Source organism: Brugia malayi, assembly GCF_000002995.4.
Source record: "Brugia malayi strain FR3 genome assembly, contig: Bm_v4_ChrX_scaffold_001, whole genome shotgun sequence".
In the NCBI taxonomy this organism is placed as follows: Eukaryota; Metazoa; Nematoda; class Chromadorea; order Rhabditida; family Onchocercidae; genus Brugia; species Brugia malayi.
Genome location: NW_025062479.1, coordinates 10,273,689 through 10,291,563, shown reverse-complemented (window position 1 = coordinate 10,291,563; position 17,875 = coordinate 10,273,689). Strand labels below are relative to the sequence as shown.

General features: G+C 30.7%; 3 protein-coding genes across 8 annotated transcripts; all 3 read left to right on the top strand.

Annotated features, from left to right (window-relative positions):
• Positions 1-8,356: 8,356 nt before the first annotated feature.
• On the top strand, positions 8,357-10,945 carry Bma-npp-19 (the record flags this gene model as incomplete). 6 transcript variants are annotated; one of them, XM_043074352.1, is made up of 8 exons in its annotated part: positions 8,357-8,492; positions 8,678-8,737; positions 9,212-9,352; positions 9,585-9,693; positions 9,807-9,912; positions 10,004-10,132; positions 10,268-10,519; positions 10,877-10,945. In XM_043074352.1, the coding sequence occupies 8 exons, from the start codon at positions 8,357-8,359 to the stop codon at positions 10,943-10,945; spliced, it is 1,002 nt and encodes a 333-aa protein (XP_042930286.1). The 6 variants fall into 6 exon arrangements, with proteins under 6 accessions (XP_042930286.1, XP_042930287.1, XP_001897095.1 ...); XM_043074353.1 differs by lacking the exon at positions 9,585-9,693 and having other exon boundaries at positions 10,012-10,132; XM_001897060.1 differs by lacking the exons at positions 8,357-8,492; positions 8,678-8,737 and having other exon boundaries at positions 9,301-9,352.
• A 2,372-nt stretch (positions 10,946-13,317) lies between these two features.
• On the top strand, positions 13,318-14,174 carry Bm3488 (Uncharacterized protein; the record flags this gene model as incomplete). Its single annotated transcript, XM_043074351.1, has 2 exons — positions 13,318-13,449; positions 14,001-14,174. The coding sequence occupies 2 exons, from the start codon at positions 13,318-13,320 to the stop codon at positions 14,172-14,174; spliced, it is 306 nt and encodes a 101-aa protein (XP_042930285.1).
• Positions 14,175-15,679: 1,505 nt separating this feature from the next.
• Bma-cyc-2.2 (Cytochrome c type-1, putative) lies at positions 15,680-16,675 on the top strand (the record flags this gene model as incomplete). The annotated part of the gene is made up of 2 exons (XM_001897061.2): positions 15,680-15,856; positions 16,526-16,675. 2 exons carry the CDS (start codon positions 15,680-15,682, stop codon positions 16,673-16,675), a joined length of 327 nt encoding a protein of 108 aa, XP_001897096.1.
• Positions 16,676-17,875: the final 1,200 nt, after the last annotated feature.

Sequence of the window (17,875 nt, the reverse complement as noted above, 5' to 3'; positions counted from 1 at the left end):
AATATATCAAATAATTAATAGTGTAATAGCAACAATATATTTTACTTCTTACATTGCTCTTTGCTCATCAAATTTCACCGGTATATAACTTATTAAAATATCTCGTTCCTATTAGTGTGCTTAGTAATCAAATATAAAATTTATTACTTTCTTTGAATTATTCATTCTAGCAACATATATTGCCACTATTACAGTACGATACTAAAGTGACTAACTTTTTTACTTAAGTGTTCAATATCACCTATACAGATGATATTTTATTATTAATGCCTACCGCTATTATTATTATTTATTAATTTATTTATTGTTTATTATTATTATTAATTTATTAATTACCATTATTTCCGTGGAAATTATTTTATCAATAACAGTAGGAATTTTTTTTTTCTTTTTTGAGATGGAAAAATGTGGATACAAGATATATATTAATATATCGTCAAAATGCAATAAGAATCTATCAATTAGCGGATGAAGAATATGGAAAATTCCAAGTTTTATGAACAAAATATCACTGTCTGCTTCCATTTCCGTTTCAAATTATTCAATAGAATATGTCATAGTGATATTGTCAAACTTCCATCATTTTTTCGAGATAATATTTTGTTAGTGTAATAATACTGAATTCATTTGCAAAAAAAAAAAAGAAAAAAACATTAAACTACGATGAAAAAATCAAAGAGAGAGAATATTTGAAAAATATACCACTATAGGACAGATAATAGTAATCGAGAGAGATAAGAAATGATATTAATAAGAGAGTGAATTAAATAATGATGAAAATTAGTAAACATATGATAGAAAAGAGGAAGAATGAGTCATCATTAAAATTAATAACGCACAATAATGATAACCTAAAATTACCGCAATGTATACGTAATGATAATTAATGAAATGGGAAATGAGAAATAGTGGATGACATTGTAATAAATGTTTCATTCATTCATTTGTAATTTTTTTTACAATTTTCCACTGGTTCTCCTTTTTTTTCGTTGTTTCTTTTCCTTTCCTTTTTCTCTTTCTCTTTCAATCAAATCTGAAATTAATCTTCTAATATTGGAAGGAGAATTAAAAAAATCCAAAAATTGTAGTGGAAGCAAAAAAATGTTTTTGGAAACAAACCTTTATGATTTGGTTAAATTGTTATTCGGGGGAGAAGTTTGATGTCAGGGAGATGTGTTGGATGCCAGCTAAATATTTGGGCAACAATTGAAAACTGATTCGGAGGATTGGATGATTTTAAAACTGATCTAATTGACAATAGTATGGTTATAAATCTACATTGATGTTAGACAATGATCGAAACAAAGGAGAGGAGGTGCTTGCATGGGCACCAGTTGCTAATAAAGAGCTTATTAGATAACCGCATGATTATGATAGCTAACAAAGAACAATGTAGATATCCTCATGATTGTAAGGATTGCTAACAAAGAACGATGTAAATTGTTTCAATATGTAGAAGCATAAATTTGGAAACAAAGAGTCCGAAGTATAAGCATTATTTGCGGAAATTACGTAGATATCTTTACTACAATTTGCAACTCATATTTTTAGATCGCGATATTAAAATCCGCGACACTCCCGACCGAAGGAGCTAAATGCTTTAGTTCGTTGGACAGCTTTGGTTGATTGCTTCGCCTTATAGCGCTTCTAGTTCGTAGAGCAATTGGTTCTTGTTCATTGACATTTTGCACTGATTTGTTAAACATTGTTGGTTGAGGGTCAATTTCCTCACCTTTGACTTCCAGTGGGTATAACATATTCACCGGTCTGTTGAGTATTTTTCCTTTCGGTAATTCTATCGAGACACTTCTCACTTCTCCATCCTTTCCTGTTTTGATTTCTCTTATTCTGGCTAGTTTCCACATGCCACGGGGAATTTCTGGTTCATTTAGTAACACAATCTCTCCCTCGTGGGGAGTTCTTTTTACTACATCTCTCGGAGAAGAGTGTTCCCTTTGTGCTCTTTCTTTAAGAGTATTTAAATATTCCTCTTTCCATATTTCCCAGAAGGCATCGAGGGCCTTTAGTGTATTTGACCAGTATTGAATGAGTTTTTCTCTCGAATCCAATTTATGAGGGATAAAATCATCCATTTCATTCTTGTTTTTAGCAGGCATGATTAGATGCGCATTCGGTAGTATAAAGTCAATTGGACGCAATATGATACAATCATCAAAATTTACGTAAGTTAGTGGTCGAGTATTCAAAATACTTTCCACTTCCGCTACTAGCGTAATCAATTCCCGTTCCCATAATAACTTTCTGCCGATGGCTCTTTTCATTGCCCTTTTTGTTAACCCAATAAGTCGCTCATATACTCCTCCGTTCCAAGGCGCCTTTGGTATTATATTTTTCCAGATCATTTTCCTTTCCGCTAGGAATTCATTTAATTGTTGTTTCACAATGATTTTAAAAATTAACTGGAATTGACCAGCGTTGTCGCTTAAGATTAATTCTGGAAAGCCTCGTCTTGCTGTAAATCTTCTGAAAACATGTAAAAAGCTTTCGGCTGAAAGAGTTTCTACTACTTCTAGATGTACAGCTCTTGTTGTGAAACATGTGAATAGTGCTACCCATCTTTTTGTTAGCCCATTATCACTCCTGATATTCACAGGACCTAAATAGTCTAGTCCTACTCGCGCAAAGGGTCTTGATCTTGTGGTCCGAGATGCTGGAAGATCAGCCATAGTTGGTAATTTGAATGGTTTAGTTGTCCAGCGTCTGCACTTCATGCACTTATTCAAGATTCGTTTGACTTCCGTTCTACCTTTTGGGATCCATATCGTCGATCTCAGATTTGAGAGTGTATGAGCAATTCCAGCATGATACAGTTGTTCATGTCGTTGCTGAATAAAGAGTTCAGTTATGGTGTTGTGTCTCGGGAGATATATTGGGTGTAAGTTACTCTCTTTCATTTCAGAGTTAACTACGCGGCTTTTGTATCTCCATAGTTCGTTATCATAGAACAAATTCCATTTGATTATTTCATCTTTGGTAACTCCTTCTGACTGTGCTTGTTTGAATAGCACAATTTCTGACAACTCGTAATCCTGTGTTGTCAATATATTCTTTTCTTTCGTTGCCATCTTTAGCCAAGGAATTTCCCTTTTCATTGTTAATCTTATGAATTTCAGAACCCAACCAGTTGTTCTTATTAATCTTGACCATTTGCTAAAACGACTAGCATCTAAGATTCCGAAATGTTTGTTTATGATAATTGGTTCTGTGATGTGGGCCACAATTTCTTCATCCTGGTAATCCTCATTGTAATTGTATTTCCACTGTGGCCATTTTGATTCGTTTTCTGTTAACCACTTTGGTCCTTTCCACCAAAGATCATATCCTTTTAGTTTATTCGGAGAGATTCCTTTTGTAGCTATATCAGCTGGGTTTTGTTCACTTGGGATATATCTAAAATGGATTTTCGCCTTTCGTATTTCTTCTACCCTATTTTGTATGAACGTTGGTAGTAAACGGGAACTATTGTGAACCCAATGAAGCGCACATTGAGAATCGGACCATAAAATTGTTATCACGTCCTCAAGCTCTTTTTGTTTTAATACGAATTGTACCATTCTCACTCCGATGAGTATTGCCAGTAATTCTAATCGAGGTATTGACATTCCTTTAATTGGCGCAATTCGGGATTTAGCAAACACTAAGAATACTTCTCTTTCTTGAGTTCGAATGTATAAAGCTGCTGAGTATGCAGCAGTTGATGCGTCAGTAAAAACATGAAATTGTACTTGCTTGGAACAATTTGTTGTGAATCTTGGTAGATCCTTTAGTTTCTTTGGCCATTCGTTCGTGAGTAATTTCCACGTGGTTTCATCTTCCTCACTTATAGTTTGATCCCATGAAAGGTTCTTTTTCCACAAAGTTTGGAGAAACAATTTGAATCTTATCAGTATAGGAACTATGAATCCTAGTGGGTCATATTGTGAGGCTACGAATTGCAATATAATTCTTTTAGTTAATTTCTTACCAAACCATGGTTTTAACGTTACTTGAATGATATCTTGTTTGTGGTACCAATTGAGACCTAGAATTTTTTTAATTGAACTTACCTCTGCTCGATCTTGTACCGGAAGTTTTTCATTGACTTCTTGATCGTTAGAGAGAAATTCCCGTACATTCATTGATGCTTCATTGAATATAATTTTAATTTCCTTATAATTGGAAAGAGCTTCGTTGGTTCCTTTGGTTGGTATTATAATGTTATCGACATAGAGATTTTTCCTTAACTCGAGTGCGATTTTGCTTTTACAAGTTTCCAAATGATAATTGAGTGTAGCGGACAATAAAAATGGAGATGATACAATTCCAAATGGAACTCGTTGGAAACGGTAACAACTTACGTTTTCTTCGTTAACTGGACTTCGAATGTCTTTCAACCAAAGAAATCGAGTGCAGTTTCTATCTGTTGGATGCAATTCTATTTGCAAGAACGCCTTTTCTACGTCTGCTATTATTACATTTTTCATTGTACGGAAACGTAGCAAAACTCCAACCAAATCAGGGAGTGTTATTGGTCCCCGATATAAAACATCATTTAAACTTTTCATTCCTTTACAATGAGCTGATGCATCATAAACTATCCTCAGATTTGTCGTGGTTTTATTTGGTGTTATCACTTCGTGATGAGGCAGATAATGAATAATACCAACTTCATTCATTTCCGATGACACTTTCTCAATTATATTGGAATTGAGTTGTTCTTCAATAGTTTGATTGTATCGACTTAGTAATTGAGGTTTCATTTGAAGCCTCCTAATTAACGACTTTAATCTTCCAAGGCAAAGTCCGAAATTATCGCTTAGTTTGTTCTTTGAATCTTTCCAAGGCCAACAAACTTGATATCTTCCCTTGTCCCTAGTGATAGTTTGTTTAAATTGCTGCAATGCTTTTTCATCATTGTCAGAGTTTATTTTGTCTTGTATACCCATTAATTCCAGTTTCCAAAAGTGATCTAAGTCTGGAATATTGACGGCATTGACTTGAGAAATCGGACTTACTGATGTGGTTTCTGAAATACTGTCGTGTATTTCATTTATATACCCACTTCCAGCTATTATAGGTCCAACCTTTGTATGGATCAATGAAAATCCTGATTTTAAGTTCTCTGCTTGGTCAAACTGGATAAACTTGAAGAAGTGATCCGCACCTATGAGTATGTCCGGTTGTTTCCATTTGTTTTTGAAATTACTAAACTGATTTCTTTTGTCTATCATCAACAATTCCTTTTTGTTTAGATTAACTACTTGCAATTCATTCGTCAAGTGGTTAACTGTTATTACATCTAATCGGATTATTTCTTTATTTCCAATTTTTACTCCGATTTCAGTTTTAGTAGTGATACACGTTTTTGGCGTCTTATCACCAAATGAAGCAATTTTTATTTCCATCTCGTTAGTTTCTTGTAGATTCAATCGATAAGCCAAATCCTTTGATATGAACGATAATTGAGAACCAATATCGAATAGAATTAAAGCCTTTTGTTGGATTTTTGGGCGATTTGGATTGGTTACATTTATTTCCTTACATAACAGTAAGGTTCGCTTTTTCCATTGATTTCCTTTTTCGGTAATGGAGTTAGCGATTGTGACTGAACCCAATCTTTCTTTGTTGGAATCCACTGCTTGCGTGAGTTCCTTGTAGTTGTTGGGACACAGTGCTGTATTGTGTGGACTTTTACAATGGAAACACAAAGGTTTCCCTTTTTTACAATCACTTGTTGCATGTCCTTTTCGTAAACATTTGAAACATGCAGTGATTTCTCTCAAACGTTCCATCCGGAGTTTGAGAGTGGGATAGATGTTACATTCATTGTTCCAGTGGTCCTTATTGCAAAATACGCATGGTTTCCTTTTCCCATTTATAGAAATTTTTCCTGGAACCTTTTTTGATTTGATTGTATTATCTCCCTTTGTTTGGTTGATTGTGGCGAAAGCTGACGTTTCGCCTCTAACATTATTTTTGTTTGTTTTCTTCTCCCTTGTGTCTGCTTGACTTCTAGCAACTTCTTCATTTCTTAGAACTAGTTTTGTCAGGTACTGCCGGATATCCTTAACTGACCAACTCGTCGAATCCTCTTTCAATTGGTATAATTTATCAATTATCCACGCTGGTAGTTTATTTTCAATTGTAATTTCGATGCTTGAATGCTCTAAATTTTCACCTATAGCTTCCAGTTGTCGAAATGTTCTCTCCATGGCTTCTATGGTTGCTTTCCACTCTCGGTCATTTTTTTTGATGGTATTCAACTCGTTGTAGAGTGATTTCTTTATAAGGAAAGGTTTACCATATTTCTCTTTTAGTAAACCTATTATAACATCGTAGTTTTCTGGCGCTATATCATAACCTCTTACAGATAACAAAGCATCTCCTTTAAGACATGATATCAGATAGTTTAACTTTTGAATATCTGGGATGCTTTGCTCATGGACTGCTGCCTTGAAACTACACCAAAATTGCCTCCACAATTTTGGATCCCCACTAAACGTTATTAGTGGTAATTGAGGAAGTTTTATTTCTGCTTGATTTGTGTGAATCATACTATTCTTTGGAAATGATTCTTTGACCTCTTCTTGTTTTAAATGTTGTAGTACCGAGCAATATTCATCAGTATGTATTTTAAGGGTAATAATAGTTTCTCTTGTTCTAGTGATTAAACTTAAAATACCTTGTGGATCGTCAACCATATTGGCGTATTTCGTCTCCTCTTCCTTTCTCCTCGTTGCTATTGTCAAGCTCTGAATATTATCCAGCCAATTTTGATTAGCTGTTTCGAGTAACCCAGCATAATATTCGAGATGTGCGATCTTCTCCTTGACGATTCGCAATTTAATTTCGTATTGATGCTGAAGTTCCCCTCGTGATAGTGTTTGAGACGGGGAGGTCAGATCGAGTTCACTTGCTTCTTTAAGAAGTTCTAGAGTTCTCGACTTCGATAATTCGCTTCCTTTTCTTATACTGTCGGACATGTCCCGGCTCGTGGCACCAAAATTGTAGTGGAAGCAAAAAAATGTTTTTGGAAACAAACCTTTATGATTTGGTTAAATTGTTATTCGGGGGAGAAGTTTGATGTCAGGGAGATGTGTTGGATGCCAGCTAAATATTTGGGCAACAATTGAATAAACTGATTCGGAGGATTGGATGATTTTAAAACTGATCTAATTGACAATAGTATGGTTATAAATCTACATTGATGTTAGACAATGATCGAAACAAAGGAGAGGAGGTGCTTGCATGGGCACCAGTTGCTAATAAAGAGCTTATTAGATAACCGCATGATTATGATAGCTAACAAAGAACAATGTAGATATCCTCATGATTGTAAGGATTGCTAACAAAGAACGATGTAAATTGTTTCAATATGTAGAAGCATAAATTTGGAAACAAAGAGTCCGAAGTATAAGCATTATTTGCGGAAATTACGTAGATATCTTTACTACAATTTGCAACTCATATTTTTAGATCGCGATATTAAAATCCGCGACAAAAATTGCTGAAACTATCAAAAATGCTACAAGTAAATCAAAATAACAAAGCATTATTTCTATAAAAAACAATTGCTGACGTATCTAGCATAACTAGCAATATTCAACTTATTAAAATAAAATTTGCATAATTACGAAAAAAAATTACTCAAATACCATTCGAGATTTTCCTCTTTTTAATTCCTTTTTTACTTATAATTTTGAGGCAGTCTTATTTTCTTCACATGTTAGTTTTTATTTTGATTTTTTGTCGTACAGTTCTTTTTATATGCTAACTGTTTCACTCATTTTTTTTTTTTCATTTTTATTTTTGTTTGTTTTCAAAATTGGTGGTTTAATTCTCTTTAGTGGCAATATTATTTCAGTTTTGATTATTTCTTTTTTTTGGAATTTCTTTGGATATTAAATGAACTTATTAACTTTTGTTAAACATATTCTATTAATCAAAATTATTTTCACTCTAATTTCAACATTTTTCAATATTCCTCTCCTAATTGGTTCATGTTTGAGTTGCAATACTTATGTTTGGTTTTGGTTTGTATATGGGTGGCACTGAATGGTAAGTGGTACTGGGATAGGTTAATGAATGGGTAAACAATATTGGATTTGTTCAGGGTTTTTACTTTCTGAATTCGGGAATTTTATCAAATTATGTACATCTGATTATCTACCTTCATCGATTTTTTTTTTACATTTGTTTTGTTTTTGCACGCATTTAATAATTTAGTGCAATAAAGCAAATTTTAGTAAGTGAAGGAAAAAAGAGAAAAAACAAGAGGATGGATGTACTCGTTAGTTTAAATATATCTTCTCATTAAATATTTAGATATATGAGAATTTGATTTTCAGAGTTTACAATGATAGCGGATTCTGAGGTTTCGTTGTTTTCGGATTCCAGTCGATTATCTAGTAGTAATACTCATTCACAACATTCAGCACCAAGTTTTCTCTTTGGTTCTCATAGTAGACGTCGCAGTTTAATTATGTCGTTCGGTATGCTTAATTTTCCCTAAAAGGCAACATTTTTCAGTTTGCAGATAATTCCTATCCTATATTCAGAGCCTTCGTTAATTATATACTAAAATCTCTGTTTATCCAGAATTTAGTTTTGAAAACAAGATTTTCTGAAGGTTCTGAGTGATTTGATGGGATATTTCAATAAGTTAACCTAATTGTAGATGACAGTTCAGAAAAGCGGACAACGGAACAAGATACATTAACCTCATCCTCAAAGAGCAGTAATTATTTCTAATTTGAATTTGTATTTTCCTTTTTTTTGCATCTTCGTGATTATATGTTTTATTGATTTTATTTAAAATGGTGAATGATATGTTTTCAATTTTCATGGATACCCGTTTTGTCGATTTAATCGAATCAGAGAATGATATATTTCCACTTTTGAAATGTTTATTTAAGCATTATTTCATATTATTGGAGGGTTAACAAACTGTTACTTAAATAAATAATTTAGCAGTTAAGTTTGTGAATGTATGCTTCAGATTTATATTTTGATTTCCATCATGCAATTGTGGGAGTATATGGAATCTACATCTGTTACAATAAATGAAATATGCGGGCATTCGTGGGATAGGTTATTCTAACTCGTTATTGTGAATACAGAAAAGCAACTTTCCCATGTCTTGCAAGCTCATTGAGACAAAATTTCATCCCGGGTAGGCGAAAAAAAAAATGAAAATAAATGGTGTTTCTAGGTTCTCAAACCAATAAAAGTGTTCACTGGTCACCAGCTTTGACACAAACGAAAAATACCAGTTTAGGTGGTCTATATGAAGATTTTCACATGGATACTGATTTGGATAAGTTATCTTCAGTAGGATCAGATGTTCCCGTTGGTACTTTTTTCTCCTCTTTTTCATAATTTTCAGTTTGAAACATCGAAAAATCTTTGTTAGTTAACTAGTTTTGCTGAAAAATCGAGTTTTGTTGTTGATTAGAACTTCTTTAGGTGATACTTGCTAAATTATGTGTCTTTAATAGATTTCATTTTTGTGGCGTTTTTATCAATACATATTTTTCCTTGTTCCATCTTCAATTTTTAATTCTAGCTTGTTTATCTTTTTTCAGATCCCCCTCTTCGTTCTATGAGGGAGGAACTACTTCCTTCAAATCTCCTACCCAGAGATTTAACTTCTTCATCTGCGAATTTGTCAAGCATGTTGGATCTTAAGACACAGTAATTCGTTGTTCTTTATGTGTCGAATTAAATCCGAGTAAAATGATAAGAATTTGACTCTTCTTATTCAGTAGTAATTTTTGCAAACTTTGAATATTTACATATCAGTTTAGACAAGAAATTGCTGCGCACTGGGTTACTGTGTTTGGTTTTCCTCGTGAAGATGCAACAAATGTCCTTAAATTATTTACACGACATGGAACAGTTGTGGCTCATCGTGTATTGTTTCTATTATTTTGTTTTATTTTTAACATTAACTTTGTATTTCAACCTTTAAGCATTAAAGTATTATCACAAAATTCTCATTCAGTTTCCTAGAGAAGGCAATTGGATGTTTATACGTTATGCTTCACCAATTCATGCCCAGCAAGCTCTTTCTCGAAATGGACAAATTATGGATGGTCGATTGCGTTTAGGAGTAGTTCCAGTTGATAATCAGGTAAAAAGTTCATTGGTTCATTTTTGCTTTAGATATTTCTATTGTATATCATATTTAGGCCTTTGGCGAGATCTTGTTCCTGCTTCTCAACTAGTCTGAATTATTTTCATTATCACTGTACTGCACTGTTTGCAGGAGTTGATGAATTTAGAGGATGATGACTATTTGAACATATTTTCACAAACAAATAATGAAAATAGTAATCAGTTCAGCCGTAATGGGTCTATTTTGTCTGAAGTATCCTTTTTTTGTGAAAATGACCCGTCAACAATTACACTCTCATGTCCTCTGGATACAAGTTTCAATCCTTCATTAATTGCGTCACCTGTTCGTGGAGGAATTCGTTCTTTACGTGCTTCTTTCAACGCGGTAGATAATTATTACCGGGTAAGTTGCCTTAAATCTTACTTCACCTAAATGTTTATTTTTTTAACTTTTTTTTTTGCGTTACTTGTCAAACATCCCTTCATGTCTGTAGTAGAAGCTGTTACTCTGTTATCACTTTCTTAGCTGCTACGTGACTGTAATTAATTTCATCATAAAATTGGACAGCTGATTGGTTACTGTTATCATTAAAGATAATAACTTTTTGTCCATATATTTTGGTATATTATTGATACCTTATTTTATTTGCAAATGGGTGAAAAAATATGCGGGAAATGCTGTTATAAGTTAAAATTTGAGCATAATTACTTTAAAAATATTTTGTAAGTGAATATAGCGAAATTTAAGCATGTTTTGCAGGTTGATGATGAAAAGGAACCAGAAAAATCTCACGGATTTTTGGATAAACTATGGAGCTTTGTTTCATAATGAGATAGCCAAGTGTTATTAAATAATGGTTCACATTGATTTATATCTCAGCAAACCAAAAAAGAAGAAAAAAATTATTTAAAACATATCAGGCTTCTAGTATGATTTTCAGCTCATCTTTTTCCTACACGATGGAGAATTTGTATAACTCTTTAATTCATATCCTTTTGTTTTACTTTGACAGGTTAATGAATTGATGCGATTATTGATTTGTTTTTTCTGATTTACATGATTTCATATTTTATTTTCTTTGCATGATTTTTGAAGAGTGATAAATTTTTTTTAAAAAATTTGCATTTCTTTTGTATGCACTACTTACAGGGATTTCTGATTAGTGCTCGATGGGGATCAAAAATACTGTTTGTGATTTTTGCTTATGAGTTGTTTTGTTCGTAATTTAACTACTTATTATTTATTATGTTTTAAAATTCTGACATATTCAGAAGTGATCATTAACGTAAACATCGAAACATGATCACAGTGTTTTATACATCAAGTTCTCATTCATACAGCAACAATGCACTATTCCTTTTTTTTTTTTGTAAATAAAATGATTAAATCAAATATACTTGCAGTCTAAATTATATCTTGATGTGACACTTCATTTCTTAAACAATGTTCACATTTATCAAATATGGGCTAAGAAAAAAAAAGAATGGAAAGTTGTGTCATAAAAGTTGCAAATTTTTTTCTTTTAAAATTTTTAAGAAAGAAAATCATTGGAATAATCAAAACGCACGATATGTAAAGTAAAACGGATGAATGCTTCCCCTATATTCCCATGTGATTTATATTTGGTATGCAGAATTTCAGAATAAATTTGGAAATGAAGTAATGGATGTAAATGGAATTGACAACTACAGACAACTTGTTAAAAGGATGAAATATGATTTGAGTCAGATATATTCATTCCTTGTTCAGAATATGGACAAAATATAAAAGTGTTGATACGAACATCAGTTTATTAAATGGATTCATTCATGCAAAATTTCCCTTTCCTAATCCGTATTTTATCAATTTAGTATTTTCTTTTTAATTTGTTAAATGAAAAAAAAAATTGAAAAATAAAATTGTCATTATATGCACTGATAAAGTAAATGATAAGCAGATATGTACTACATTTATTTGCGGCTCTTTGCCTTTGATGTTATTCCACAGAGACACACACACACACACACACACACACAGAGAGAGAGAGAGAGAGAGAGAGAGAAGAGGTAATGCTTTCTTGAATTGTGCTATGTATTTTCATTACTCATCAAGCTAATTATCCAATGTAATTTATTGCTTTAAGAATTGCTATTATCTTTAATTATTTAATTTAAAAATTTAATACGTTAGATATCTAACATAAATTTTAAAACTGTATTTGCAATTTTTAAATGTTTTATGGTTTTTAAATTTTACACTAACAATAAGTTATATAATCGTACATAATTTAAAATTTCCGTATTCATGAAAAATTGAAAAATTCCTTCGTTAGAAATATTATAATTTACATTACTTATTTAAATTCAAATATTTGTTTGCTAAAGACATAAAGTATTATTATTAGCATCATTGTATCGTCACAGAATATCTCATTTCATATGCTTCATTAGCTTGCCAATATTCTAAACTGGAAAGAAATGTGACAAAATTAAATCATCCACTGCTCATGAATATTAAACACCTTTCTCGATCATGTTTGCTATGCCTGTTTTTGCTAAATATTAATAAGCCTCCTCTTCGTTTGCATAATTATCTGGATATATCCTACTAGTTCATCTTATTTGATGATATAAGACTTTCTCCAATAAATACAAACTCAATCCTTTTCCATTACATATTAAGTAATTTTTATTGTTTCACGGATTGCTTATTTTACTTAATTTCTTTTCTTTCTTTTTAAAAAGAAAAAATTTCATGGACAAATTTTGTTATCTTATAATATTTCAGCATTGATATCTTGCATGTTTTTCGAAATTAACAAGATCATTATTACAAATTAAATTTTAATTATTATAAATTAAAATTACTTTTGTAATTTCATTTTTAAAGAATTTTTTAATGTATGAAAAAGAAAAAAAAAACTGTCAAACTGATAAGATAGTATTCACAACTTACTCTCTGAATTACATACATTCTAATTTACTGTTTGAAGAATTTCATTAAATAGAAAAAAAAAATATATAAGTGAAATAAAAGGTGATTGAAAAAAAATTAGTATTTTTGATAAAATTAATGAAGGATGCTTGGCAAAATTTGTTGAAATCATTGAATTTTCTCACAAAAATTACATATTTATATTAATATAATATTTTTGGAAAAACAAATTTTTTTTTTATTGTGCATAATATTTCAGGAACAGTTCTATTATTAATTTCACGGTTATGGCGAATAATGATGAGGTAATAACAAAAAGGTGTCGCATATGGAATCCCGCTTTGGATGATTGTTATAATGTCAACAGTAATGATAAAGATACATGCTCAGTCAATTTTCAAAATGATCACATTCCCCAGGTTGTTATAAAATACGCTTCTGATTAATTTTTTTGTCACTTTTTCTTAGAAATTTTATTACTTATCGTTTTACAAGTAAAAATTTTATCACTTATCGTTCCAGAGTTAATTTCAGATTTTATAACCATTAATTGGTCAATTAGAAAAAAAAAAGGATAAAATACTCACACATATCTTTCTTTAGATATGATTCAATTTATAAATTGAATTAAATTATTTGTGTTTAAATTTGTTCCAAAAGATATATTTTATTAATATTATACTATTTCAGCATTTTTATGCAAATATCCAGGATTCCTTATTAATCATTACTTTTATTTGACGAATATAATTAACAAGTAAATAATGTAATATCAACAATATAGATAAATAAATAAATAAATAAATGTGTATATATCTTTTCGAATAAAATTGAATTGATTTAAAATTTTATTTGGTATCAAAGTTTGAAATAGAATGAATCTAAATGAACGTTATTTATAAAGTCCTTATGTACGGAACTTAAAAAATAAAACAAAATTACAAAATAATAATTAAATATTTAATTGCAGAATTATGCAAGTTTGATGCAACCATATATTACAACACCTATGCATTCTAATTATATAAAAGGGATACAACAAAATCAAAATACAGCAATGAGTTTTCGATTCAATATTACGCTGTTACCTAGTAAACAAATCATATTTTCTCCCTTTACTTATTTCTATTATTTAAATATTTAATTACAAAAAAATAAAAAAACGATTTAAATTTATTTCTTCAGATTAAAAAAGAAGTTCAGGAAAAAAATTATTTTTCCATGTTATGACTAGAAAAAGAAGAAAAGAGGAAATAATTATTATAAAATTAAAAGTCTAATATATCTTTAGTTTTTTTACAATTTCTATTAATTTTAATTATAGAAATGATCAACACCATTTAATTTAAATCAATTAATATATGATAAATTTTATTTTAATTTCACACAAAAATTTGTAGGAATATAATCGTAATAAATTTTAATATTAATAATAATTTTTATTCGATTATCATTCTTATTAATACAAGTTTGTATTGATTATTCAATATCAAAAATAAAAATTTATTACGCTTTTATTCCTCTTTCATTTCTTTTATTATTTTTATTTCATTCAATAGTTAATTAACTTTTTCCAACTCATTTTTTTTAAAAAAAAAAAAAAAAAGTTTTTTTGATTTATTATTCTCCTAGGAAAAGATTGAAGAGAATATAAGAACAATGTCAAAATTGAATATTTGTTTGCTAGAACAAATTTTAAATCTTAAATATTGCTAAGATTATTTTTTTTTTTTTTAAAGAAATTATTAATAATTTAGATTACTTGATGAACACAATGCTGAATCAAAATTTTGCATCACTTGATGTACCAAATCAAAATTGTTGTGCTATATGTGGTAACATATTTCGATTAACTGCTGACTTGGTTCAACATATGCGTATCAACCATCGAACTAAACATTATTCTCAACAACGAAAACGATTATCATCACAATAAATGATAATGCTGATCATATTGTCTGATAACTTGACAATCTTTTCTTCATTTTCATCACATCCAACTAATTTATTATTTATCAATGTTAAGAATAAAATTATTTTTCATCATTCTGAAATAGCTAGAATTCCCTCATCAAATCAATTCTTTCAAAAAAATTTCATTCTGAAATATACGATGTATTAGTTTGAATTATATCAACATCCAATCATTTGTTGTTGATGAACAAATTAAAGATATAGTTGTAGAACTTACCAATGCAAATTAATAAATATTTTTGTCTTGAGACAATATCATTGCTATTGGAGGGACCGCATTAAATACCGAGTTCCAGAGCATTGATTGATGGTGGTCAACTGATAGTGTTGTTGGGTATTTGGGTTGGGTGCGTTTTAGGGTTGGAGGAATTGCATTGCTTTTTTTTTTTTTTTTTTTTTTCAGAGAAATTCTTAGGTTATCAAAAGAAATAAAAAATGAATATTAGAGAAAAAAAGTGGAGGAAGAAATGAAACTCTGAAATTTATTCCGTATAATTTCCCAGCTCTTATTCTGAAATCATATTTTTAACGTGGATGTATGCCGTTTCATACGATAAACAAACAATATTTGTTATGAATATACGTTAAACGTAGCTAGTCTTTTAATTACTCATAATGAGTGCAATTGTTGTATAGTACGTATTTGCGGATATCTTGCAGATCGTACATATCATTATGTCAATTCCGGAAGGTGATTACGAAAGAGGCAAAAAGTTATTCAAAATGCGATGCCTTCAGTGTCATGTAATCGATTCAGATGCAAATAAAAATGGTCCAACTTTGAAAGGTGTGATTGGGCGTAAATCGGGAACTGTCGATGGTTACCCATATTCTTCTGCCAATAAAAATAAGGTTTCATTTTAACTATTGTATTTTTAACTAGTATATGCAATTGCATCATAAATATTCATATTGGAGGTATTTGAGTGCTTTGAATAGCATTTTTATTCCTACGATTTATTGTTCTTTAATGTTTAGTCTCATTGTTATTGTTAATAGCTGTACTAAAAGATCTATATAGTTTAACTGAAACTAATTAGGCGACTGTCACATGTAAAATAAAGTTGGAGTGCTAGAGTCATCGCATCAACTTAAAATATTTATTGTAGGGTTAAAATATTTCATATATGTAAATTAAAATATTTTTTATGCTTATGAGATAATTTTTAGTCATCTATCCTATCTCTAATGCATAAAATTTCAAGCATTGTGTTTGTCCATTGAGACCTAGGTTAAATCCCCCCTTTGTATCATCTTATTCAGGTATTCTCCTTGATGAATACCACATAATTTGCTGCATTTATAAAATAACTTCATATTTGATCCGAAAAAATTCGAAAATTCCATTTTTCTCGAATATTTTAAACTCATAACAAGACTGTTTCTACTGTATCCGACATTGGTAATTTACCTCTTTCAATTTTGCTAAACAAAAATTGAATGGAATCTATCCCGAAATAATATGCTGCTTGTGGATTATGATTAATGGAATAGATCTTTTAACAAACGCGTATATTTCAGGGCGTGGTTTGGACACGTGAAACGCTATTTGAATATTTATTAGATCCGAAAAAATATATTCCGGGAACGAAGATGGTATTTGCAGGCCTAAAGAAACCTCAAGAACGTGCTGATTTGATCAAATTTATAGAAGAAGAATCTGCGAAATAATTAGGCAGTTCCATTTTAATTATAGGGTTGCGATAGCTGCACTTTGTCTTTATTGTTTGTTCAGCTCGGTTGAATCCCATTATGTAGCACTGGCCTTTTTAAAAAAAAAAAAATCTTGTCGAAAATGTGGAATTATTTTACATTGAACTCTCATTTTCTCTTAGCGACATTCGCTGTCATTTGAATAAAATACACTGTGTATGCAGAGTTAATCGAGGTGCCTTTTATGTTAACTTTTTTTATTAGTGGTTTGAGCTTGAGATATCAAGTCTTGTTTCGCATTATTGAATGTTTTGGTACGCCATGTACATTATATAGAAGTTCTCTCTTGTATTAACGATAGTGTAGCAGGAGTAAACAATGACGAAAATTGCGCAATAAAATTTTTTTTAATATCCAATTCAAAGACTTCCTGATACAACATAAACCAGTATTATCCTTTGCTTTTTTTATATCAGTTAAGAAAATCTTTAGAAACTTTTGACGATTGAGATTTTTTTCACTTTTGTAAACTGTTGATTTCGGTGCTTCGAAACACTGGCCTGTGATGTAACTATATGTGATTTATGCATTATGCATTGCTGGGGTTTGCTATATATTACGATGTCTTCCTGCGTTTTAAATTGGCCTTGAGGTAATGTGGAAGGGAGCAAATTTTAATTCTTTTTTATGGTGGAAACGAAAAATTCTATTGAAAAACTTGAAGGCGTGAATTTCTGCATCTTATTACGTCATTTATTGTGTTTTGAAATTGTTGAAGAACAAGAGACAAACAATGGTCTGGTTGATCGATTAGGAGTTAGAGGTGAAAAGGTCAGTAACGGTAATGAAGCTTCAGTATATTGATGAGCAAAAATTGTCCCTAATATCTTCTACTCTCTTTTAAAACAGAAAAAGTCTTTTTTGTTCTCTTTTTATCTTTATATATTTCCCTACATGCTACAATGGCCACCAGTCCATTTTCTAAACAATACACGATAGTATTGCATAATATTGCATTGATAATATTCGTTCAGTTTTTGGTATAATTATTGCACAAAAGTCACTCGAATTTGTTTTCGACTTGTATTTCAAGGTTACAAACTTTTGCACACTCTCAGTTCACATGAGTATGGAATTTAAAAATGTTTCGAAAAGTTTTCGGTTCTAATTTTGTATATTTGTTCGTTTTATTAACCACTTCGGTGTGATATCACTAAG